Source organism: Chenopodium album, chromosome 20 (genome assembly GCF_948465745.1).
Source record: "Chenopodium album chromosome 20, dcCheAlbu1.1, whole genome shotgun sequence".
Taxonomy (NCBI): domain Eukaryota; kingdom Viridiplantae; phylum Streptophyta; class Magnoliopsida; order Caryophyllales; family Amaranthaceae; genus Chenopodium; species Chenopodium album.
This window is the reverse complement of record NC_137853.1, coordinates 1,157,625-1,182,687: the sequence shown is the minus strand read 5'-3', so window position 1 is coordinate 1,182,687 and position 25,063 is coordinate 1,157,625. Positions and strand designations below refer to the sequence as shown.

Sequence of the window (25,063 nt, the reverse complement as noted above, 5' to 3'; positions counted from 1 at the left end):
TTGCCTTTAAATATGGTATGGTGACATTCAATAACCCGTATGTCACCTTATATTTGTTGATCTAATCTATTCTTAACTTTTATATGAACTTAGGGCCTGTTATGATTTACCAAACTGAGTTGAACTAAATTGATTGAAGCTTAATAGAGCTGAAATGAATTGTTTATAAGAGAAGGAAATTAGGAGCTGAACTGAACTAATCGGAGCTGAATTGAACTAAACTGAACTGAAATTAAGTTGAAGAGAATAGGTCCTTGTTCTTTTAATATGATTTGATATGATCTTACTTATTCTAATCTAATGGTATAATATGACTAAATTTTAATCTTATATATACACTAATTTATATTGAAAAACAATATCAAATGAAATCTTATTATATTTGCATTAATGTATATCAAATACAAAGTAGGAAGTATGAAATTTCAAATAAACCATGGATCAAAGAGATTTAACAATACAAAGTCGCATGTGAGACTTAAGTAAGATCTTAACTTCTTTAAATAGGTATGATTTAGAATAAGTAATAAGATACTTAAATATGGTGAATTGAACATAACTTAAGTTTTGACCATTTAACCGTGTCACCAAATGGATATCAATTAAATTAGTTTATGCTTTATACTCACTATGTATCTGAATAATTGTATGAATCTGATTTTTGCATTATTCACATTTTAGATAAAGGACCAATATTAAGATGTAAAATTGTGCTTACTTAGGGCATGTTCTGATTTATTAAACTAGTTGGACTGAACTGAACTGATTAGAGCTGAACTGAACTGAATAAAGCTAAAATGAATTGTTTATGAGAAAAAGAAATTGGAATCTGAACTGAACTAAAAATAAGCTGAAGAGAACAGACCCTTAGTCACAACGCACGTGCATGTAATATCAACTTTTTATTGTTTTTGCTAATAGACAATCTAAGATATTAATGGTTAGAAATGCTTTAGCATACGTATTAGTCAAAATGATGCTTATATTTTGTTGATTAGTCAACATGTATGTCATAAGTGTAGTACTAAGATATACAAAATCAATTTTTTTATTTTTTATTTTTTTATCTCTATATTTCTTTTATACTTGTATTTTGGTGTTTATGTAATTTTTACACCAAGGGCTATATTTTATTTACTCCATTTAATTTTGTGGTTGGCTTTGAATTAGAAAATTCTTGTAATTTTGTAAACAACAAATAAAACCTTGTTCCCTTGAGATACCATAAGCATTTCCTACAAGGCCCATCTTAAAGCAAGCTACAATTGGGCCGAAAATAAAAACGCTCAGAAATTACGAAAAAAAAACTCCCAAATTTTTATGACGCCCAAATTGATAAAAAGAATTTTAATTTTCAATTTGAGGCAAAAATCAAAATCATTTTCAACCGGGCTCAAATTTTAATTTTTAAACCAGCTAATGAAGAAAAATTATTGAGCCACAATTTTTATTTGGAAATTCTAAAATTTCAAATTCAGTGTATCGAGTATCTTACTCTCAAGGCAAGTCTCTTTATGATTTCTGCGATTATAATTTACAACTATTCAATTCTATTATTGCTGCAAATTGGTAGTTTAAATTCTATTGAATTGATAAATTTTCGTTTTTTTTTAATATTATTTAATGGGAAATGGAATTTTAAATCCTTGAATTTATTTATATATATATTTTGCTTGAATTTATAAAAATATTCATTTTTTAGCGTATCGAGTAATGAAGTGTTAAATTGCTGTGTAATGGTGTTAATTTTGGAAATATTTTCTGGGAAAATGGAATTATTTTTGGAATTATAATTATTTGATGAACTGGGTATTGTTTAATTTTAATTTTTCTAATGCTATTGCTAAAATGCTGATTACAGGTATATAATTGGGTGAATGAGTTGCTGGGAAAATTTGGTATTGGATTGATTAGTGGAGATGACTATTCTCAGCAGATTCTTCCATAAAAGACCCCCTGATGGGTTGCTTGATTTTGCTGATAGAGTTTATGGTGAGGAATTTGTTTAATTTTCTGTATTAAAAGCTGCTTTCATGAATCTATGGTGAATTGGTGATAGCTCTAATTTGTGGTGATTTTGGCTTAGTGTTTGAATGTTTATGCTTCTTGCTAAATGGAGTTTAAGTGTTGTTGTATGTTGTTTTAATATCGAAGTTAATTGATTAAGCATTGTTTGAAATTGTGATCTAACTGACAAATGCTGTTCTTGACCTTGGTTCATTTCATGGTGTTGGCGAATTTAGGAATGAGATTTAGTTGTATACACGCTATTGAGGTTTAATTTTGGGTGTATAGCTCGTTTACCATTATCGTTTACTAGTTCTGTACACGGGTAAATGTCATACTTGGTTGAGTTATTACAACTTTGCATGCTTTGCTCAAATATGAAGAGTCAAGTCACTTAAGTGTCTATATCCATGCTGGAGTGTTTTGTATATGATAAGGGTGCATGAAGTAAAAGCACGCAGTTCAAGTAACAAAGGTCAATGTTGCCTTGCAGTTTTTGATACTTGTTTTTCTACGGACGTTCTGCGGGATGGAATTTACCAAGTTTACCTCCATGAGGTCATAAATGAATTGCGTGAAGCATTTCCCGCTTCGTCCTTTCTTGCTTTTAATTTTCGAGAAGGCCAGAAGCGCAGTCTGTTTGCAGAGACAGTAAGTGGATATGATGTTATGGTACTGGATTATCCAAGGCAATATGAGGGATGCCCCGTCTTGCCATTGTCACTGGTACATCATTTTCTTCGTGTTTCTGATGGTTGGCTGTCTGGGCGTAATCAGCATAATATTATTTTGCTGCATTGCGAGAGAGGTGGTTGGCCACTTTTGGCATTTCTCCTGGCTAGTTTTTTGATTTTTAGAAAATTGCATAGTGGTGAAAGAAGGACGCTTGAAATGGTCCATCGCGAGGCACCAAAAGGTTTTTTAAAGCTGTTATCTCCCCTAAATCCGTTTGCATCTCAGCTCCGCTATCTTCAATATGTTGCACGGAGGAATTTATCTCCGGAGTGGCCACCCCCTGAGAGGACACTTTCCTTGGATTGTCTTATCCTTCGAGGAATTCCGAGCTACGATAATTTCAGTGGCTGCAGGCCTGCCATCCGCATCTTTGGCAGAAACCTACATAATAAGGATGGCTTATCAACTCAGATGCTCTTCTCTATGTCTAACAAGAAAAAGAGCCTTCGACATTACCAACAGGTTTGTGTTTATAGGACACATCCAATGTTTCCTTTTATCAGTACTATCTTTTGCTGCTGACGTGGATGATCTTTCTCTGCAGGCAGACTCTGATGTGATCAAAATTGATATCCAGTGTGTGGTTCAAGGAGATGTTGTACTTGAATGTGTCCATCTAGACTTGGACTTAGAAAGAGAGGTTATGATGTTCAGAATAGTGTTCAACACTGCTTTTATTAGGTCAAACATCCTAATACTGAATTGTGAAAACTTGGATATTCTATGGGATGCCAAGGAACGATATCCGAAAGGTTTTCGAGCTGAGGTTTGTGCATCGAATGGGTTGCATAATACTTGAGAGTTTAAGTATTTTCACTATTTCTTGCTGACTTGTTTGTTTCATTTGATGCCTAATTAAAACACAGGTACTGTTTGGTGAAATTGAGAGCTTGTCTCCCTTGAAAGAACCAACTGCTGTTTTGAATGGTGAAGAGAGGGGTGGATTGCCTATGGAAGCATTCTCAGCAGTCCAAGAACTATTTAATGGTGCAGAATGGGTTGATAATAGTGATGATGCTACTATGTGGTTGCTCAAGCAACTTTCTGTTTTACAAAACAGATTAAGCTCGAATACATCACCTGCTGATTCAGAAGAGGCATCGAGTGTTGCTGATTCAGATTTTATGGAGACTGAAAACTTCTATGAATCATCAAATGCAAGTATGACAAATTTTCTTGATGATCCTTTGTCTCATGATTCTGCGTCTGATGAAGCATCAGATCTTCTGTCAAACCCTTCTGGAGATAGAAATTTAGTCCAACAAATTGTTAATTCGGACCTTGGCAATGGTGCTTTACATGATTTGCCCACTCAGCTGGAAAATGTAGCACTGGTTGATGTTACTCCTTCATTGGTTGCAAATCAATCTCTAATTGATGTCAACGAAAGTGCAGCTCCACCTTCTATTGTCCCTGATACAAACAAGCAGGAAATTTTGTCAGCACAATCAAGTACAGGATTGCCTCCATCTACAACTCCTACTCCTTACATGAGTACAAATCCAGAACCTCAATTGCCTATCCCACTGGATGATAATAGTAGCTCTGATCCTATTCAGTCACTTCGTAATCCTCCTCCACCACCCCCACCGCCGCCTCCACTTCCCTCTGTGGCTACCACTAAGAAGTCTGTACCTCCTCCTCCACCTCCTCCGCCCTCTTTTGGGGTTACAATGAACAATTCTGTACCTCCGCCCCCACTTGAGGCTACAACTAACAAGTATGTACCTCCTCCACCTCCACCACCGTCTCCACCCCCTTTTGGGGCTACTACTAACAATAATGTACCTCCTCCTCCACCACCGCCTCCACCTCCTTTTGGGGCTACAACTAACAATAGTGTACCTCCTCCTCCACCCCCACCTCCACCCCCTTTTGGGGCTACAAATAACAAGAACATACCTCCTCCTCCACCACCTCCTCCACCTCCTTTTGGGGCTGCAAATAACAAGAACATACCTCCTCCTCCACCACCTCCTCCACCTCCTTTTGGGGCTACAACTAACAAGAACATAGATCCTCCTCCACCACCACCTCCGCCTCCTTTTGGGGCGATAACTAAACAATATTCACCTCCTCCACCACCTCCACCTCCACCTCCACCTCCTTTTGGGGCTAAAACTGACAAATTTATACCTCCTCCATGCCCCCCTCCTCCACCACCTCCTCCTCGTTCTTCTGCACTTGGTCAAGGAGATTCTTCGAAGACATATGTCCCCCCGCCCCCGCCGCCGCCTCCTCCACCCCCCGGCTTAAGTAATCATTCTAAGGGATGTAGTCCTCCTCCCCCACCACCACCTCCCCCATCTCAGGGTCTAAGTAATTCTGCAAAATTAAGTGCTCCTCCTCCTCCCCCTCCTCCCCCATCATTAACTAGGCCATCTCCACCTCCGCCTCCGAAAGGAATGCCTCCCCCTCCACCTCCACCACCACCTCAATCCAATAATTCAACAAGGCCATCTCCACCCCCACCACCCCCACCTTCAACCAAAGGTAATTCCACTACTATATCTACACCAGCACCACCTCCACCACCTCCACCTTTGCAACAATCATCAAAAGCTGCCCCACCTCCACCTCCTGCACCAAAAGGTCGTGCTCCCGGGCCGCCTCCACCACCTGCACCTAAGAGCACGGGTGCACCACCTCCCCCTCCATCTGTTGGAAGGGGGAAAACCTCTGTAGGGATAGCTGGTTCAAGAAGTAGACCTGCCTCTACAACCACTAAAAAATCTTCATTAAGACCTCTGCATTGGTCAAAGGTTACTCGAGCAGTTAAGGGAAGTTTATGGGCTGATACACAAAAGCAGGAGAGTCAGGCAGCGTATGTACACTGGTTTTCTTCTTTATATTTGAGTTATTATGTTCTTGTAGCTACGGTCTGCACTTGTGCAACTTCAATATCTTACTTTTCGTTTCTGTGTATTCTTTTCACTTAAAAGTTTGATTGCATAAATTACTGCAGGGCCCCTGAGATAGATATATCAGAACTTGAAAGCTTGTTCTCGGCAAATACTGATGCAAGCGGTGGGGGTAAAGTAGGCGTTCGACGTGGTCCTAACATTAACAAACCCGAAAAAGTGCAATTGGTAAGAGATATTGCTCTATTTTTTAATTTTTGTCCCTTGTCTATGAAAAATTCGACTTTGTGGGCTGAACATATGTTATTAAGCATTCTAGTTTGTCATTTACTGCATTAATCAGCGTTCTCATAAGACCCTTATCCCATATACTTTATTTGTAAATTCTAGGGAGGCAAGAGGGTGTAGTTATTATGAAGGTTTGGTAGATAGTTTTAATACATTCTTTTGACCACCCAATGTTTCCTCCCGAACTCTTGAAATCTGTCTGTAGGGTGTTAAGGCTTATGCATATCAAAATTATTGATATGGACCCCGACACAAAATTTTATTTGAAAATTTTACTACGTGGTTTGTGAGAAATATCAAAGCTATTTTCATCTTTGATTTAGAAATTTGGGAAAAAGAGGAATTTATCTAGCGAATTGTTGATGTCCATGTTCTTTTATGAAAAAATAGAGTTTGTATGATTTTTTTTGCCATAGTTAACCGCTCCATGCTGTGGATGCCTTTGTGTGTGTGTGTGTGTGTTTTTTTTTTTTTATTTCCTCAATCATAATCTTCTCTTTTTATGTCAATGGAAAGCCAAGCAATGGAAGATAATTACTACATGGTCATAAGCTTAAGTGCAACTATCTTACAAGTGTGAATAAATGGTGACCTGTGAGGGCTGTCTTTGAGCTTCTTCCTATTTGTTAAGCTACCTACAATTTCTGACTAGTTTTGTCTGGTTTGAAGTTCAAAATGCTATATCCATGTTTTTCAATATCCTGCTTGAGTACTATGAGATGATTTGGCCTAAAATGAGCAGTAATCTTAACAACTAGGACGCAGACTTTTATGGTAGAGTAAATGGGGTTTTATTTAATCTGATTGTACTGATTTCATGTATAGTATCTGGAGGTACCTAGGTTTGTATTTGACTTGCTTTCCTGTTGAATTTTTAGCTTAATCAGATTTGAAGTGGGCATTATTGTTCTTTATGGGTTTCTTTAAATCTGTTCATTTTTCTGTCTAAATTTTAAATCTGAAGTTGATTGTGTTGATTGTCAAGTAGTATAAAACTACCCTCGTGACTGAAGAGGGTATTTCCATAATTCTTGAGTACTATAATGGTCTATTCTAACACTTTTATCTTCGTTTTATCCTTTCACAGGTAGATTTGCGTAGAGCTTATAACTGTGAGATAATGCTTACAAAGATAAAGATGCCTCTCCCAGATATGTTGGTAAGCTTGTATATTTAGCATACTTATGGTCAGGATGCTTATCTATTTTGTGGAGTCAGCTGTGACATTTCTTTGCCATTCCATTGGCTATACCTATGGAAATGATCTCTCTCTCTCTCTCTCTTCAAATGTGACATTAGACCCGAATTAAAGGACTACCTTAAAGTTGTTATGGGCCTGGTTTCCGTTTGTTTCCCAATCAGGTTATTCTAAATGACAAATTATCGCTTTTAAGTAGCTCTCATTTGAGTATTGGACTGGGTTGGGAGGATACATATACATATTCTCTTCATCTCAGTATGATCTTTAATTCTGGCAAATATTTATATAATATATTTGACAATACACCTCTTCTTTGAGTTACACATATTATGTTTTTATATATGATAGTTTATATCTTGCAGAGTGCTGTTCTTGCATTAGACTCTTCAACACTGGACATTGATCAAGTTGTAAATCTGATAAAATTTTGTCCCACAAAAGAGGAAATGGAGACGCTGAAGGTATTTTTTTTTTTTGGATGGATGTATGTATTACATTTTTATTTTTTCTGTTTACAATGATACTCAAATAAATTAACAGATTCTCATTTGAATACCCATTTACCAGTGGGCTAATTCATGAATAACATAGTGGGTTGGCTGTATATCATCGAATGGTATCTGAATTCTGCAAGGAATCAATATTAAGAAGAGGGCATGTTAATCATAGTCTATTAGTAGTGACATGAGGAATAAGATAGAGGTTTGTTAGGATAGATTTTCTATAGATAGGTCTCATAAGGCGGGAAGAGGATATGTTGAATATTGTGAGGTTTGTTATTGGGAGAGAGTGAGCCTCTCGAAAGCTAATACTTGGGAGAGAACCCACCTTTCAAAAGTGGAATTATCATTTGTTTTCCTGTAATTTTCATTTTCATACTACAATCTTCAATTTACTTCTTATTTGCTGCCATAGTTAAGCTGACAAATTATGTCAGTTCCTAGCAAATTCCTTCCACTTTTGTATCATTAGTTTTCTGATCATGGTATGATGCTATTGTTACATTTGCTTGATATTTCTTGCCTTATTTTATTCCTCTGTTTATGCTGTCAGAATTACAATGGGGACAGAACTATGCTTGGGAAATGTGAGCAAGTAAGTTTCGGAATTGGAATGCATTTAGTGTTGGGCGACACAAATAATTTGTTTTACCTCTGAAAATGCTTTTTGCCATGAACATTTCAGTTTTTCTTGGAGCTGATGAAGGTCCCACGAGTTGAATCCAAATTACGAGTATTTGCTTTTAAAATTACATTTTCTAGCCAGGTATTTGGCATTAATATGCAATAATTAACACGTTTGTGTGTACTTAGTCTTGTTCTAGTTTTTCCAGTAGCTTTATGTCTGCTCCTTTGTAATGTTATGTATCATGTGACCCATGCAGGTTAGTGATTTGAAAGGCAACTTGGATACCATTAATGCTGCTTCACGAGAGGTACATTTAAATTAAGCTCATAAGATAATATTGTTGGCTGGACTCATTTCCCAGCTCTTAGCTTATTTATCTGTCTTGCCAATATTTATAGGTAAGAGAATCTGTGAAGTTGAGACAAATAATGCAGACTATTCTGACTTTAGGAAATGCATTGAATCAAGGCACTGCTAGAGGTAGATATTATGTATGATATTTTTTTGGTAATTATAATATGTCTAAGTTGATCAAATCATCTTCTAAAAAGTTTCATATTTAAACTTGTGTACCAGGTGCTGCTGTTGGATTCAAACTAGACAGTCTTCTTAAATTGTCTGATACACGTGCCAAAAATAATAAAATGACCTTAATGCATTACCTGTGTAAGGTATGTAGCTGAAAGTATATTGGTATTTTTTGGTAGTTTTAAAGTTCCTTTATTGTGTAATGTGTCATACTGATCTTAGACTTTTTTAAAGTCATTGCTTACAAATCACCACTGTTGAGTGTAAATCAACATTGTCAAACCCTCTAGCCTCTACTGCTTTTTGGCACACTGTTCTGAACCTCTACCACTGCTCTTTCTGCTGTCACAAGCCCATTAGTTCACCTTAAAATGGTAAAACATTTTATGAATACTAACATTGCACTCATTGCATCTTTTGCCTAAGCAGAATGGTCTCATACTCTCATCCCATAGTTAAAAAAAATTTAAATTACGTATCTTTGATCTTCTTCCTTCTTATAATGAAAAATAATTGTAATTGTTTGTGCTTGCTGCTAGGACAATTAATATTTCTATGCTGTTGACAACTTAAATATTGAAAATAGTGCATTTGTTTTTTTCAAGCTTCTAGCTGAAAAAATGCCAGAGTTGCTGGATTTTGACAAGGATCTTGTTCACTTGGAAGGAGCTTCAAAGGTTGGCTTATTATGCTACACCTTAGCACATTTACATATTATTAGTTTTTCTGTAGTCTGTTTTGTCCATAGTTTTTATTTTTTTACTAATGTGTTGCTCTGGCCTTTGCTTTTAAAAGCAGATACAATTGAAGTCATTGGCTGAAGAAATGCAAGCTGTGAGCAAAGGCCTTGAGAAGGTTGAGCAGGAACTTGCTGCATCAGATAATGATGGAGCTATCTCTGCAGGCTTCCGGCAGGTGAGAGGAAAAACTTTAGTTGTTTCTATCTAAAGCTTTGTATTGTTTCATATTTCAGAAGTATATTCCACCAAGGTGTAGCCTTGAATTTAAAATAATGTTCATTGTCAATTTGTAATTTGCTGGCGAGCCTGCCAAGCTAGAGATCCCTTGTTTCAATGTTTTGACAATAACTATAATGCTGAAATAGCATAAGATAGCGCAAGAAAAGAAAAGCCTATCAAAAGGGTAGTTTGATAAAGTAAAGGGTTGTTGAAACAGGAAACTGCCATGTATTTGAGGATTTCCGTAATCGAATATGACATAGGCACATAGCTGATGATAATGAGGGAAATTTCTTGATGCTTTTGCAACTGGCTTAATGCTCTTAGGCATTTAAGTCTATTGTTTTAGGATACAGTGTTTTAGCTCTCGGGCAAGTGAGGCTGAAATTTCTGACTGAAGGCTTGGAACTAAATTTGGGTAAGAAAGCTAAGAAGTAATTTGAAAAGCTCACTGGCAGGGTGAACACCAAAGTCAAGATATTTAGTGCTGCTTAAATGCAAAGATTTATCATGCTGAAACTTGCGTCATGTAAAAATTTTGAGTCTTGTACATAGACCAAATGATATAGACCACATTTCTGAATTTAGAATAATTTAGCACAACATTTAAATTACATATTTGTAATGCTAGTCTTCAAGAACTATTGCAGTATATTTATTTTAACCTCTGGGTGAATGACCAAGCTTTAAATGTGCTAGTCTTCAAGATTTAGTGCTGTTCATGCTTGTTTGAGTATTAGCTATGAAACCTCCCAAGATCATGCTATTCTAACAACAGACTATCATTATTAAGAATGTATATGGAGAATGTTGACAAAACTAACCTTGGATTCAACATTTTATTGTTCATTATCTTTATGCTATCAGTTGAACTCAAGGCTATCACTTTCATGCTTTTTAATTTCTGAACTATTGTTTCCATGCCCATATATTTAGGTTGTTTTTTCTGTCCTTGCATACTGTATACAGTTTGTTAGGATTGAAATGTACTGTTTACATGATGGTCATAATTCTTGGCTATTCAATTATCGATGTTTAATTTAGTAAATATATCTACAAATTTGAAATATAATTGTCATGTTGCCTTGTCAGGTTTTAAAAGGCTTTCTATATACAGCTGAAGCTGAAGTCAGGTCTCTAACCACATTGTATACAGAAGTGGTAGGTCCTCTGTACAACTGTAATCGGTGAGAGTTCTAACTTTATGAAAATATCTGATTTGTGTTTCATAATACGATTCCAGGGAAGAAATGCAGATTCGCTTTGCCAATACTTTGGGGAGGATCCTGCTCGGTGTCCATTTGAGCAAGGTTTGATTTGACATACTTATTGACTCTGTTGGTCTCTTTTTCTAAATGCGAATTGCAGATTTATGGCTATATTATTTATCTATATTAATGAGCTTCAATTGACAACTTTGAAGGATGTCCGACTTTGTTAAGCTACTTGCAATGCTTTGAACTTGTTAGATTCTCTTAGGAAGCAGTGATAAAATGGCTAGCTTCTACAAACCAAGGAAGAGAAAACAGGAGATTAATGATTTTGAATCTAGATTAAACGGTAACTGGTTAGGCTGAATAGTCTGTTGTAGCATTTTGAAGCAACCTTTGACATGAAGTATGGAACAACTGATATACTGGTCAATGTAGACCCCTGCTTATACCTACAAAACCTGTTTGAATTATTGAGTCTTCAGGCTATGGCTTTTCTTTCCAGAGTCCAAAAATTTTCAGCTAGTATTAAAAGATAGATGTTATATGTGTGTCATCAACCACACACAAGTAGTCACCCAATGTGGGATGTTGGGGCTTGATGGCGCACAGATTGTGAAGCAGGAGATTATGTGTGGTATTAACACATATTCTGCGAAAAGCAGAAAACACCTAGGTTTTCCCTATAAGCAGTAGTGGGTATAGCATTCCTTCACATAGCCTACATTAAGCAACGTGTCTTTTGTCACAAATTCTGAACATAGTACTTGAAAAAACTCAAGCTTGTATCTCCACGCATATTTTATTAGCATTTTTCATGCCTACAATATACCTTATGTGCTCATGTTCTTCACCCAGTTTCTCTAGAGTCCTTATCTCTCTTCTGACCAATAACATGAGAAATGTTCACTACTATCTTTGATTGTTACTTTTACGGTGTGTTTGGATAAAGAAATGGGAAAGAAAAGAAGGGGAGGAAAGAGAAAGAGGGGGGGGAGGGGGAAGAAAGATGAGTTTTCCTTCCAAATCTCTCCTTTGTTGGAGAGATTAATTTCTTCCCTCCATTTCTCTCTCCTCCAATTCCCTCCCTCTCTCATTTGTTATCCAAATGAAGGAGAATCCATCCCTTCATTTCCCTTCCCTTCCTTTCCCTCCATTTCCATCAATCCAAACATAGTGTAACTTTTTTGGATAGCAAATAAGGATGGAAAGAAAGGGAAATAGGAGGAAGGGAAGGGAAAAGAAAGGGAAGGGGAGGTGAACTCCATTTTCCCTCCAAATCTCTCCAATTTTGGATCCCTTCCTCTCCTTTCCCTTCCTTCCCTCAATTCTTTACCCAAACAAGAGATTTCGTCCCCCTCTCTTTCCCTTCCCTTCTTTTCCTTCCATTTTCTTCTATCCAAACAAAGTGTAAGAGACAATTTTCACATTTTTGCCCCCTGCATACGTGTATCAACCTGTCATTGTCCTGAAAATGCTTGCTTGTTGAATAACTGATATTTTCCTGCTTATTTGAACCGAATTACCTGACCCAGACCTAATTGTTTCTGCAATATAAAAAATTTGATGACCCAAACTATAATCAACTTAAAACCAACCCAAAAGCTAATATGACTAATATTGATTGGTTATCATAAATTTGATTATCAACCTCTAATATTTTTCCACCTCAATTGACTAGAATTGAAACAAATGACTCAACATCCAAATTTGGCTAAAACCAAACCCAGTCTAAACTTTTTCCACCTCTAATATTTTTTCTGTTTCTTTCTGCAGTGACACAAATACTGTTCGTCTTTGTGAAGCTGTTTAACAAATCTCGAGAAGAGAATGCACAGCAGGTTGAAGCCGAGAAAAAGAAATTGGAAAAAGAAGCTATGAAAGAAAAAGCAGCTGCCACTTCTGCTGCAAAAAAGGAAGGATTGGATCTTAACAGGTCAAAACTTAATCCCGTAAATAGAAGACAAACAACACGAGAGATTGAGAGGTGAAATAAATAATAAAAGAGATTGAGAGATGGAAGCTCTTCTGTCCTTTGCCTTTTGAAGATTCTGGTTTGTGTCCAGAAGTGAGGGTCTCAGATCATGCATGCTGAGGACCGATTCACATGAAGCCAGTTAATGCGGTTCTGCTCCTGATACTCCGTAATCTCAAGGGTTCATGACTTGTGCAAAAGATCTTAAAGAACAGAAGTGAATTCCTGCAACTACAGGTCATTACATCGCTGTTAGGCATCTTTTTTTGCCTCTTAATGCCCCTGCAATTTTTTTTCTTCATATCTTTCATTATTTGTTCATCTTTTCAATTGTTTAGAACATCAATGCTTACTGTGTATATCGGCTGTACATTCTCTGTAATTAAGCGTTAGCATAGTAATGAAATGGCGTACTCTCTTCTTCCCTTTCATTAGTCTTCCCTTCTTATTTCATTTGTATCTAGTTATAACAATTACTCTGAATATTATTTCAGTACACTATTCAAGAGTACTACTATCAGCCTGTGCATCCGAGGTGTAGCTTACATGGCAACAATCTTTTGATATTAGTCGTTATTCTCTTTTGATAATTAGCTCCTTTGCTTGTTTTTATACACTGAATTGATCACGTCGAGTCCTCGAAATGGTAATTAATTTCATCAAATTACAACTATAAATTAAAAAAGGCAAGAAAAGAGGTAAATAATCTATAGAATCTTGGCTCTACATTAATGAAAAAACAAGTACTCCAATATTGATTTTTCTAAGTTTGACTAAAAGTATCTTGATTGTGAGTTGTGACATCCAAATCATGCAATCATAGAAGATTCCTTTCTCATAGATGCACCAAAAGATCCCCAAAAAAATTTGTTGACTTTCTCCTCCAATCATTCAATGTGGAAGAACACTTATGTAATCCTGTAAATTTAAATGAACTGAAACATCCAATTCCCATTTATTTCATAATAATCGTATAATACCTCTAAATACATATTAGAATATAAATATATTCCACTTTGATTGGACTAGAAAGTCCGATATTTGGAATTATTTAATATTTTTAACCATCCATCTAAATATATACTATCACTAATCTAGAAAACCATATATTCATAATTAAAGTAGTATAACTAGTCAAGGTATCAATGGAAACAAAGTGTCCTCCATTTGGGTTTGCAGGGAAATATTACCTAAACTCAGAAGGTAGTTGTGTGAGGCAAACTAGCTTCTTTGGTGGAAAGCCAGTGCTAAATCAAGGTGTTGGCTACTCTGTTATTTTGGGCTTTGGTGCTTTCTTCGCTGTCTTCACATCTTTTCTGGTTAGTCACCCGAACTCATTTTTAACAGGTTGTCTCAACCTCGTTTGCTATGGTACGATAAAAAGGACCTTACTGGACTAGGCACCTCTCGGGTTAGTTTCACCTGGCTAGAATTTATCCCCTTAGCTAATATCTTCATTAATATAGTCTTGTACATGTGCTACGTCTCAATAATGTCCCAATATACGTCTCATCTTGTGTTCCGCTATATATATAAGTGTACCATATCATTCAAAACCACCAATGATATTAAATAACTTATGCTAACTTGGTGATCTGATGTGCCTAAATAATAGAGTTGTGAGACAAAATAGGTATATAATATGACTATTTGAGTACTTTGTGTAGGATACATAACACAGAACATATAATCTTAACTCATGCTCACCACCCTCGATTCCACACCTGGTTCGTGTTCATATGTAGGTGTGGCTTGAGAAACGATACGTTGGTTCTCGTCAGACATCAGAATGGTTCAACACTGCTGGTAGATCAGTGAAAACTGGGCTCATTGCTAGTGTGATTGTCTCACAGGTATATTTCTAATTTGCAAATCTTACTCTTTCAGATATAATTAGCTAATTAATTTCATGTAATTCCATCATATTTGCAGTGGACATGGGCTGCCACTATCTTGCAAAGTTCAAATGTTGCTTGGCAGTATGGTATCAGTGGTCCTTTCTGGTATGCCAGTGGTGCTACTATCCAGGCATGTTTATCTTTCTTTTTCTTGGCTCGAGTTTTAGAATTTACTACTCCCTCTGTCCGATATTAGTAGTCACACCTCCAATGCCCATCCAGGAATAACTGTGACAAGGTCATGTACTATGGAGTACAGTTCGGGTTTGAATTCTTCCAGACTATCTAAGATGGATCAATTTAATGATTTTTTAAACGAAATTATTTGCAGGTGATTTTGTTTGGGATAATTGCAATAGAAATCAAGAGAAAAGCTCCTCATGCTCATACAGTCTGTGAAATTGTCAAGGCTAGGTTCGTATTATGTTACATGTACTCATTCAGTAAGTATTATGAAGCTTTGTTAATCTTATATATGTATCATACATATAATTTTTCTGTATTGTTTTGTGTATGATTTCTTCACAGATGGGGAACAGCAGCTCACGTCGTGTTTTTAATCTTCTGTTTCCTCACAAACATTATAGTCACAGCAATGCTACTTCTAGGAGGTTCTGCTGTTGTTAATGCACTTACAGGAGTAAATCTATATGCTGCTAGTTTCTTAATACCCCTTGGAGTTGTTATCTACACACTTGCCGGAGGACTTAAAGCCACATTTCTTGCAAGCTATATACATTCAGTGATTGGTACACCACTTTCAAGAAATTTTATCGCGTTTTATAGTAGATTATTGAATCATGTACATACACAGAAATGGTGCCATAAATTTAATTTGTCACATACTGTTATTATCATCAGTGACATTGGTTCACCAACAGATTAATTTTTGTTTTTTTATTTTTGGTTGTAAATTGCAGTGCATGTGGTGCTGGTAATTTTCGTGTTTCTAGTTTACACAGCAAGCAAGGAACTTGGTAGTCCTGCTGTAATATATGAGCGATTGAAAGAAGTTTCGAGCAGGTCAAGACTATGTATGGAGCCTATTTCACATGATGGTCAATCTTGTGGTCCGGTGGATGGAAATTATAAAGGTTCTTACCTCACTATGTTGAGCTCAGGTGGTCTTATCTTTGGGATTATTAACATTGTGGGAAATTTTGGGACCGTCTTTGTTGACAATGTAAGTACTAGCATACAGGTTTTGTTCATTATTGGTCCTACAAGTGATAAAACTACGTAAAACTACACATGATCACCTATGTGGACGAGTTAAATCAGTTTACTGCTCGAATATCATATTGTTACAGGGATATTGGGTTAGTGCAATAGCAGCAAGGCCTTCATCAACACATAAGGGTTACTTGTTGGGTGGTTTGGTGTGGTTTGCAGTACCATTCTCTTTAGCAACATCGTTAGGGATTGGGGCTCTTGCTCTGGATTTGCCTATTAATGCGAGTGAAGCTATCCATGGCCTTGTTCCTCCTGCTACCGCTGTTGCTCTGATGGGCACATCAGGATCTGTCTTGATCCTAACTATGCTCTTTATGTAAGTAACTAACAGGAAGCCGAGTTTTGTATATTATGATAACTTTGGTTAAGTCTACAATTCTAAATACAGATTCATTTCACTTCTAACAAATTTATGCTAATTTTTATATTTTCTGCTTTATCAGAAACTAATCCTATGTTATACCATGTATTTGTTGGTTACTATGGTTAGGGCTGTAACATCTGCTGGATCAGCCGAGTTGATAGCAGTCTCATCACTATGCACATATGACATCTACAGAACTTACATAAACCCAAACGCGACAGGAAAGCAAATCCTCAAAGTTTCAAGAATAATAATCCTAGCATTTGGGTGTTTCATGGGAGTACTAGCAGTGATACTTAACAAAGCAGGGGTTTCACTAGGTTGGATGTACTTGGCCATGGGAGTTTTCGTTGGATCAGCAGTTATGCCTATCGCGTTTTCTCTCCTGTGGAGGAAGGCAAACTCCTTAGGAGCCATCCTAGGAGTAACCATTGGTTGTATTTTGGGTGTCATAACTTGGTTGACAGTAACAAAGATCGAGTATGGGATGGTGAATCTTGATACAACAGGAAGAAACGCGCCTATGCTTGCAGGGAACCTGGCGTCAATTCTTAGTGGTGGAGCGATTCATGCTGTTTGTAGCTTCTTGTGGCCTCAGAATTATGACTGGGATACTACTAAGAAGATTAGCATGGTTGAGAAAGATAAGACCGAGATTTCTTCTGACGAGTTTGAGGAGGAGAAACTCAAGAAGGCTAAGGCATGGATTGTGAAATGGGGCCTTGTTTTTACTGTTGTGATTGTCATCCTCTGGCCTGCTCTTAGCCTCCCTGCAGGTAAATAAACTAGTCTTGCTCTTAAATTTTCGATAATCTACACTGTTCAATTCAAATTTTTGATATTGAAATTAAAATTTTAAGGCAAAATCACGAGTTTAATAACAGATTAACAGGTGCTGGTTAGTGCCTAGTGAAAAATGTAGACTATAAGTTGTTATGCTAACATTTAACATTGCTAACATGATGTTACACTTACACCTAAATATTCGACATAACAAAAAAATTAGACGTGACTATAAAGGGTGTTACCCTACTACATGGTGTAACGGTTACACCAAAAAAACTTTTGCAACTCTACTAAATCTTTTTTTGCAACTTAATGCAGGGGTGTTTAGCTTGAAATACTTCACAGTTTGGGTAGTCGTTGCAATAGCATGGGGAACTATAGGATCAGCAGTTATAATAGCAATGCCGTTGTTTGAGAGCTGGAAAACAATTCAAAGTGTATTGACGGGCATGTTCACGAACGATAGGCTCATCGAAAGGATAGAGGAGTTGAACTCGAAGATGAACACGATCATACTAGCAATCCCTGAAGCAGAGCGCCTTTACTTGCTTGAGAAAGAGAAGGCAAAGAAGAAAGATTTGTTAGATGATCAAGTGCAAGAAGTTCATCATTTAGCTTGACAAACATTCTAAAGTAATTGGATATTACTTTTTAAAAAAAAGAACATACTTCAGTGCACAACGTCTATTAGGTCATTAATTCAAATGTATCAATTAAATAAGATACCAAAAATATACGTGTATATATATCCTAGAAAATTGCTACTACTTCAGTACTCCTCATAAAAAGGGTCTTAATGTATTTTTGTCTTACATTTATCAACATAATACACGATTTGAATTAATCGTAGCGCATAATTTGACTTTTGCACCACGTATATACTCAGTTTGACTATTTACTACTACTGTATAAAAGATAAACAAATGTTATCATGTAAAAGTTTATAGGATTGATCTTTATATAGGAAGTATATACTTTCATAATATCAATTATTTATGATTATTAAAAAATATAATGTAATTGCATATATTAGTAGTCAAAGTTGAGCATTAACACGTGTATCAATCAAACTATTGCAATTCATTTGAAACCGAGAATGTATATCAGTGTAAATATATTGATAAAAAAAAAAAATTATCACTCCATCATGAATATCTAGTAATATAGTACTCTTATGACATAAGTTATGTAATTCCATGTAATTGAAGGATCTGAGTTAGAAAGATTGAAAATTCTAGAAAAATTATACTAGCAATAAATTATTTAGGTCGATAAAAAAAACGAGAAGTAAAAAAGGAATATCAACGAGAGAAAGTAGAATATTCTAGTTGGGTTTGTTAAATTGATTAGGAAGAAGTGTACAAATTTAAGTAAAGATTATTAATGCTAATCAACGCTGAACGTATGAATATTTTTTTTTTTTTTTTTTTTTTTTTTTTTTTTTTTTTTTTGACGGGATACGCTGAACGTATGATCAAACGAACATTCAAATGGAAGAATTGAGAATATAATAATGAGGTCATGGCTTACGTACGTCATGAATAACGTGAGTTTAATTATCAAGTTGCATTGGAGTATTTATTTTGCTCCTATTTGTTAAGTTCAAAGGGGAAAAAAAAAAGAGCCTTTCAATAATTTGAGTTGATTTATTATAGTTGGAAATAAGGAAAAGAACGATTTAGCTTTATAAAAACATGGATAAAATTAAAACTAACATATACTCTCCAATGTCTCCATTTTGCCATGTTGATTGTTTTGCATGCAATTTGCAACTTCATTTAAGGGTTAGATAGTTGATACAAAAAAGTTATTCTTGTGTGAATTATATTGATCGAATTGTCAATTGTTAAAAGCAATTAAACATTTGTACTAGTATTTGAAAAAAAAAAAAAAAAAACTTAAGTTATTACTGTCCTCAATACATGCGTCTTTAATTATCATCTCTCCACGTACTCTCTACCTTTTTCCTCATTATAGGTACATACTCTTAGATTAGTGCATTTCTATATATCACAATCATTAAATAAAAATTGAAAAAAGGAATGAATTGTGAATGTTATTACCATACCATAATCTCAAAAAAAAAAAAAAAAAAAAATTCATGATTCGTGAGAAGTAAACAATATATGTAATTTATAAGATCGTGATAGGGTGAGGGATACGATGTCCACATAAAATGACCAGTTTACCCCTTCTTAATTCATAGACCTTTTAGTTGACATGAGAAGTACACTATTTTGATTATGTCAAATTTTCAAAACTTAAAATTATTGTTGTACTGTGGAATATATTTAGGGTCTAATCTATTCAGCTTAAGTTCAGTTTAGTTCCAAATTTCCTTCTCTCAAATACTTTATACGGAGTATCACCCAATCCGGGGTTAGACGCTTAGGGGGGGGGGGGAATAGTAAGGGAATCTCCACCCTTAAAGTATTTTTAGTGGGGTTTGGTCTCACAACCTCATAGTTGCAAGATGCAAACTTGACCACTGAACCAACCGCATTTGAATTTTTTTTATTTGATAGAGTAAGGCCCTGTTTGGGAGAAAGCTGAAAGCTGAAGCTGATTGAGTTAGCTGATTTTGACTAGCTGATTTTATTAACTGATTTGACTAACTTATTATATTAACTGATTATATAAAAGTGTTTGGTAAATAGCTGATAGCTTAAAGGTGATTGAGTATGTGAAATGACCAATAAGCTAATTGTGGGGTAGGTAGTTTAGATAGGATTTTAAATAAAATGAGGTTATAAGTGTCTAATTGAAAAAGCTCCTAAAATGAGCTATTTCAAAAAGAGCTTATTTAGTGGAATAAGCTCTTTCAATAAGCTTACTACCAACACTTGTATTAGCTTGTTTGACTAGTCAATCAGCTAAAGTTAGTCAAATAAGCTAATATACCCCCAATAAGCTTATTACCAAACAGGGCTTAAGTATTGCAATTAATGACAAGGCTATACACTACTACTCCCTCCGTCCCAAAAAGAACGACCCATTTGGGTTGATTACGCGGTTATTAAGGAAGTTAAGTAAAAAGAAGTAACAGTGTATTGGAAAGATAAATTTACATGGGGTTTGTAACAAAATAGAGAGAGAAAGTAATAAATAATATGGAAAATCAAACTTTTATATGGGGAAGCTAATTTTGCACAAATATTGTAGCAAATTGGTGGGTGTTTTAATGCAAATGGGTCATTCTTTTTGGGACAAAGTTTTGGCCAAATAGGTCGTTCTTTTTGGGACGGAGGGAGTATTAAAATTTTCCTAAAAGAAAAACATACAGTAAAATAACACGGTGTTTAGGCTGTTCTCTTGTTCACGTATTCTTGGAGCCCAAGAATAGGGCCCACCTCCCACCCATAATTGAATTCTCTAGACGCCATCTTGACTCCCATTCGTTACACCCAACATAAATAAAAAAAACAAAAAAATGTCCCCAAAAAATGGGGGTCCACGTCAGCACTATAACACCGACTTATTTTGCTGGTATAAAATCATCCAACTCCTCTCTAAACCCGTCGTACAAATTGTCTTGTAAAGCAAGAAACTACTTTCTTTTTTATAAATAAAAAAAATCAAATTAAAATTCCAGTAATTCTTCTCCCACATTTCTTGCGTATATTTTCTCAATCTGACGGCGGTTATTGTTTCCGATCAAGATGATGATGTCACGTGCTGCAACTAGAGCCGCACGATCAATGGTGATGTGCATGGTGGTCCCACGCTACTTCTCCTCCACCACTACCACCGCCGTTGCCGGAGTCGAAACGACGGCGTTTAAGCTTCTGAATGGGGTAGGTGGTCATCACGTGAGTGGAGGTTCTTCTGGTCATGTGCCTGGAATGGTAGCAGGGTTTATCCGGTCACCGGTGAGGAATATGAGTACGGCGACGTTGCATGATAATTCATCTGAGGAAAAAGAAAAGAAGGTGACCGATTCGGCCGGTGAAAATGGTGGAAATGATGAAAAGGCGGTTGTTAGTTATTGGGGTGTTCAACCTAAGAAGATTATGATGGAAGATGGTACTGAATGGAAGTGGTCTTGTTTCATGGTATGCCAATTTTTTTTTTGAGGGTTTTTCATTTTAAATCTCGTATATAAAATTTATGATTTTAGGACAGAAACTCATGACATACCTAATATGATTCGAGGATAGAAAGTTGTTGCAAAAATGATATTATTCGAGGTAAGAAAGAAAGTAATCGCGGATATGCAATTGATGTAAAAATTTATAAATATGTTAGTATATGAACAATATTGTGTATATTGACTAATTATTATTTTGTTATTAATTTGATTTTTATTGTTCGGTGTAGCCATGGGAAACGTACAAGGCAGATCTGTCGATTGATTTAGGGAAACATCATGTGCCTAAAACATTATTGGACAAATTCGCTTATTATACTGTTAAGTCTCTTCGTTTGCCTACTGATATCTTCTTTCAGGTACTATTTCTTTCTTTGGATGATATTTTTCCTATTTTGCCTTGTTAAATACTTAATTCGTGTACTTACTTCGTAATAAAGTACTATTGATTTTTCTAGCGTATGTTTTTAGATCGAAATGAACGGGTTGGCTATACAGAGTAATGTTATTGTTTCGTGCATTTGTATTGTTTTGATTGGTTGATTGATTTGGTTATTATTTTATCTATTTCATATGATTTAGGTCGTTTAATTATCACAAAAAATTATGTGATACATGTCAACTTGGACAAGTTTTATCCGTAAGGTCTTGGGGTGGAGACGAGGGAGGTTCCTTTCCTTGTTAATTGGATAAAAAAGGGCAGATAATTTGATTGGTTAATGTTTCTTTAGGTTTGATAGTGGTGGGGTTAGGTAAAAGGTAGTGGATCTGGCCCACGTTTAATAGTGATTTTTCCCCCTAATGAGACCAATTTGAATAGATCCAAGTAAAAAAATTTATCATTAAAAAAAAAAAAAAAACCAACTATTATAACCAAATTAATCATGATATGGTGGTGCTACATGCTAGTATACTTAACTTGTATTATTGACTTTCTTTTGCACATTACTTATTATAACAAAAATGAAGTATCGAGTATAACGTAAGATGTAATATGTTTATTTATTTATTTATTTATTTTCACATACTATTAAGTATTAAGTATCTAACAGACTAACACTACACGATTGTATGGACAAATTTAGATGCAACGGATTTAAAATAAACTCCCTATCAATTTTTGTTACTACTTTGTGCCTTACTACTGCCTTGGTTTCATTGGATGATCGTCTTGTTGTTCTTAAGAGTTTTTGTGATGCTTAATAGAGTTTAGCTAGGTGGTCATGGTTTTTGTTAATGACTCCTACACTAAACTTTTATAGCATTATATCATACAAAAATAGACTTTAGCTAGAATGATCCAAACTGAAGAAACTTAAATAGTCATGTGTAATTAACTCTATAGCAGTATATTATTTCTTTTCTAATTCACCATATGGCATGATGCAGAGGAGGTATGGATGTCGTGCAATGATGCTGGAAACAGTGGCAGCAGTGCCAGGCATGGTTGGAGGAATGCTTCTCCACTGTAAATCCCTCCGACGATTTGAGCAAAGTGGAGGGTGGATCAAGGCTCTCCTAGAAGAGGCTGAGAATGAGCGTATGCACCTCATGACCTTCATGGAGGTGGTAAAACCTCGGTGGTATGAACGTGCACTGGTGTTTGCTGTTCAGGGTGTTTTCTTCAATGCTTACTTCCTCTCCTACATTGTGTCTCCTAAGCTTGCTCATCGTATTGTGGGGTACCTCGAGGAAGAAGCCATCCACTCATACACTGAATTTCTTAAGGAGATTGACAATGGAAACATCGAGAATGTGCCTGCTCCTGCCATTGCTATTGACTACTGGAGGTTGCCTGCTGACTCGACTCTTAGGGATGTTGTCATGGTGGTTAGGGCAGATGAAGCTCACCACCGCGATGTTAATCACTTTGCATCGGTAAGTCAGTTTACAATATGTTCATTATGCCTTAAGCCGCCCCTGCCCCTTAACCCTTTTGGTTTTGTTTTCATCAGTACTTGTATAATTTGTCAACAAATTGGAGGATATATTCATATTTCAATAAACGATGTCTTGAATTCCTGATTTTGGTATGCTGGTGTGTATTTTCTGAGTTTGAACTGAACAAATTGGCTCTTTTGGTTGGTGTTAATGCAGGACATTCACTATCAAGGTCGCGAACTGAAGGAAGCTCCTGCTCCTGTTGGTTATCATTGAGAAGAGAGATTTATCTGGCTATCAACAGCTATCAAAAATCAAGAGTCAGGATTCAGATTTGAAAGACTACTACTAATACTAATATGTTCTCTGAAGATTATACTTAGCTGGCGATTGTTTAGCTTGCTAGCTATCGCGAGCTATAAGCCTATAAGCGTATTACTATTGTCATGTAAATACTTTGTACTACCTTGGGAGTTTTTTCGTTGACTCTACTCGCAAAATTTAGTTGAATGCTATTATTACTTTTATCACATTATTAAGTTTCTTACAATGTTTTCCTTCCTACATCATTTACATGCCAGGTGACTGAATGCTGCAGAAATCCAGGGAAATTAGTCTCTGGTATGCCTTATTATTCTTTGCAGCTTTGTTTTTTGGTGTACATATAACATATAGTGTTTCTTAACCGCGTATTTAGGAAATGGAACCCTTACATAATCTTACAATTTTATTATATAATAGTATTAACCGAGAAAATTAAAGGTTCATATCACTGATATCAGCAACAGAACAAGCTAACCAGATAATCTAAAAGATCAGCAGCGCAACTCAGGAAGAATGCAGACAGAGTACATCCTTCTGTTCAAGGTGTAGGCAGTGTGTAGCTCTGGAATACGCCACCAATATTGTGTCTATCACGGCTGCATGGGCTGCACCCTTAGCGAAAATCCGTGAGGGTTGTGAAGATATGAAAGTTGATCAAGCAAATAATGGCCTAATTTGGGAAAGAGGCTTGAAATATACCATCAGTGGAAGCAAATAAGCGTTGAAGTGATTGATTAATTTGCTTCCCTATAGGGAGTACTTAATTGATTCTCCAATTTTGTCTAGAGGTTTAGTTCTACAATATGCAATACTGTCACGTTTATGTAATTGTAATGATCAATTATTTTGTTATTGTATTACGAGTTATGTCGTTATGAGCTTATGAACAAGTTCATGATGCCCTTACATTATGACATGAGAGTGACAAACGCTACCGATGTTGGCTTCGCTTAATTGTTGTGATCTCAACTTTGTAGATGCAAATATATGCATTGTTAGCCTACTAGGTGTAATATTTTTTTTTTTGTTACCTTATGTATGTTATTAGGTAATCACAAGTTCAAAACTCGCAATCTTGGGCTCGACTTGTATACTTTGAAAGTGATTATCTAATGGAACTCTTCTAGATGAGGCAAAAGACACTTGGATTTGACTTGATAGATTTGATCATTATTGGGATAAGTATCCACATCGGAGAAAATATAAAGTTGTGTACACCTTTAGGCTAAATTTCCTTAAACTTATATTTTCTCTCAGTGGGGGTGTAATACTTTAATCTAGACTCTTCTAACATGGTATCATAGTCTAAATTATCGTCAATTGGGTGTATAATGGACAATACACATGTGAGGGGGAATGTGAGGTCATGAACGTTCCACATTTAAAGGTTGTCATATACTTCTATATGGTTTTGACTTTTGAGTTGATACCTTGGCTCATGATCGTTTAACATATTAACTCAAACTAATTTAGAATTACGGAGTAAAAGGTTCTCAAAAAAAAAAAAAAAAAAGAATTACGGAGTAAAAATTATTTTGATTGAACATACAAACACATGCGCATACACAATTTTTTTTTTTTTTTTAACTTACTAAGC

General features: G+C 35.8%; 3 protein-coding genes across 3 annotated transcripts; all 3 read left to right on the top strand.

The window, feature by feature from the left end:
• The first annotated feature begins 1,247 nt into the window (after window positions 1–1,247).
• LOC145596488 (formin-like protein 14) lies at window positions 1,248–13,324 on the top strand. The gene is made up of 18 exons (XM_081652656.1): window positions 1,248–1,502; window positions 1,862–1,992; window positions 2,501–3,204; window positions 3,287–3,508; window positions 3,609–5,566; window positions 5,708–5,831; window positions 6,979–7,050; window positions 7,455–7,553; window positions 8,146–8,187; window positions 8,278–8,358; window positions 8,477–8,527; window positions 8,619–8,700; window positions 8,797–8,891; window positions 9,354–9,425; window positions 9,547–9,663; window positions 10,800–10,868; window positions 10,951–11,017; window positions 12,695–13,324. The coding sequence occupies exons 2-18, from the start codon at window positions 1,920–1,922 to the stop codon at window positions 12,907–12,909; spliced, it is 4,143 nt and encodes a 1,380-aa protein (XP_081508782.1). The 5' UTR covers window positions 1,248–1,502; window positions 1,862–1,919; the 3' UTR covers window positions 12,910–13,324.
• A 714-nt stretch (window positions 13,325–14,038) lies between these two features.
• On the top strand, window positions 14,039–17,914 carry LOC145599273 (urea-proton symporter DUR3-like). The gene is made up of 9 exons (XM_081655672.1): window positions 14,039–14,212; window positions 14,639–14,746; window positions 14,826–14,921; window positions 15,123–15,205; window positions 15,320–15,540; window positions 15,712–15,974; window positions 16,102–16,340; window positions 16,515–17,164; window positions 17,493–17,914. Exons 1-9 carry the CDS (start codon window positions 14,039–14,041, stop codon window positions 17,792–17,794), a joined length of 2,136 nt encoding a protein of 711 aa, XP_081511798.1. The 3' UTR covers window positions 17,795–17,914.
• A 2,772-nt stretch (window positions 17,915–20,686) lies between these two features.
• Window positions 20,687–23,672, top strand: LOC145596575 (ubiquinol oxidase 2, mitochondrial-like). The gene is made up of 4 exons (XM_081652762.1): window positions 20,687–21,226; window positions 21,492–21,620; window positions 22,651–23,139; window positions 23,359–23,672. Exons 1-4 carry the CDS (start codon window positions 20,834–20,836, stop codon window positions 23,416–23,418), a joined length of 1,071 nt encoding a protein of 356 aa, XP_081508888.1. The 5' UTR covers window positions 20,687–20,833; the 3' UTR covers window positions 23,419–23,672.
• Window positions 23,673–25,063: the final 1,391 nt, after the last annotated feature.

Bases quoted from the DNA above. Each gene is read 5' to 3' on its own strand.
- LOC145599273 (XM_081655672.1), top strand. From the start codon at position 14,039: ATGGAAACAAAGTGTCCTCCATTTGGGTTTGCAGGGAAATATTACCTA. The intron at 14,922-15,122 runs GCATGTTTATCT...AATTATTTGCAG, and splicing joins CCAGTGGTGCTACTATCCAG to GTGATTTTGTTTGGGATAAT. The intron at 15,975-16,101 runs GTAAGTACTAGC...ATATTGTTACAG, and splicing joins GGACCGTCTTTGTTGACAAT to GGATATTGGGTTAGTGCAAT.
- LOC145596575 (XM_081652762.1), top strand. From the start codon at position 20,834: ATGATGATGTCACGTGCTGCAACTAGAGCCGCACGATCAATGGTGATG. The intron at 21,227-21,491 runs GTATGCCAATTT...TGTTCGGTGTAG, and splicing joins GGAAGTGGTCTTGTTTCATG to CCATGGGAAACGTACAAGGC. The intron at 21,621-22,650 runs GTACTATTTCTT...GGCATGATGCAG, and splicing joins CTACTGATATCTTCTTTCAG to AGGAGGTATGGATGTCGTGC.
- LOC145596488 (XM_081652656.1), top strand. From the start codon at position 1,920: ATGACTATTCTCAGCAGATTCTTCCATAAAAGACCCCCTGATGGGTTG. The intron at 8,359-8,476 runs GTATTTGGCATT...TGACCCATGCAG, and splicing joins AAATTACATTTTCTAGCCAG to GTTAGTGATTTGAAAGGCAA. The intron at 9,664-10,799 runs GTGAGAGGAAAA...TTGCCTTGTCAG, and splicing joins TCTCTGCAGGCTTCCGGCAG to GTTTTAAAAGGCTTTCTATA.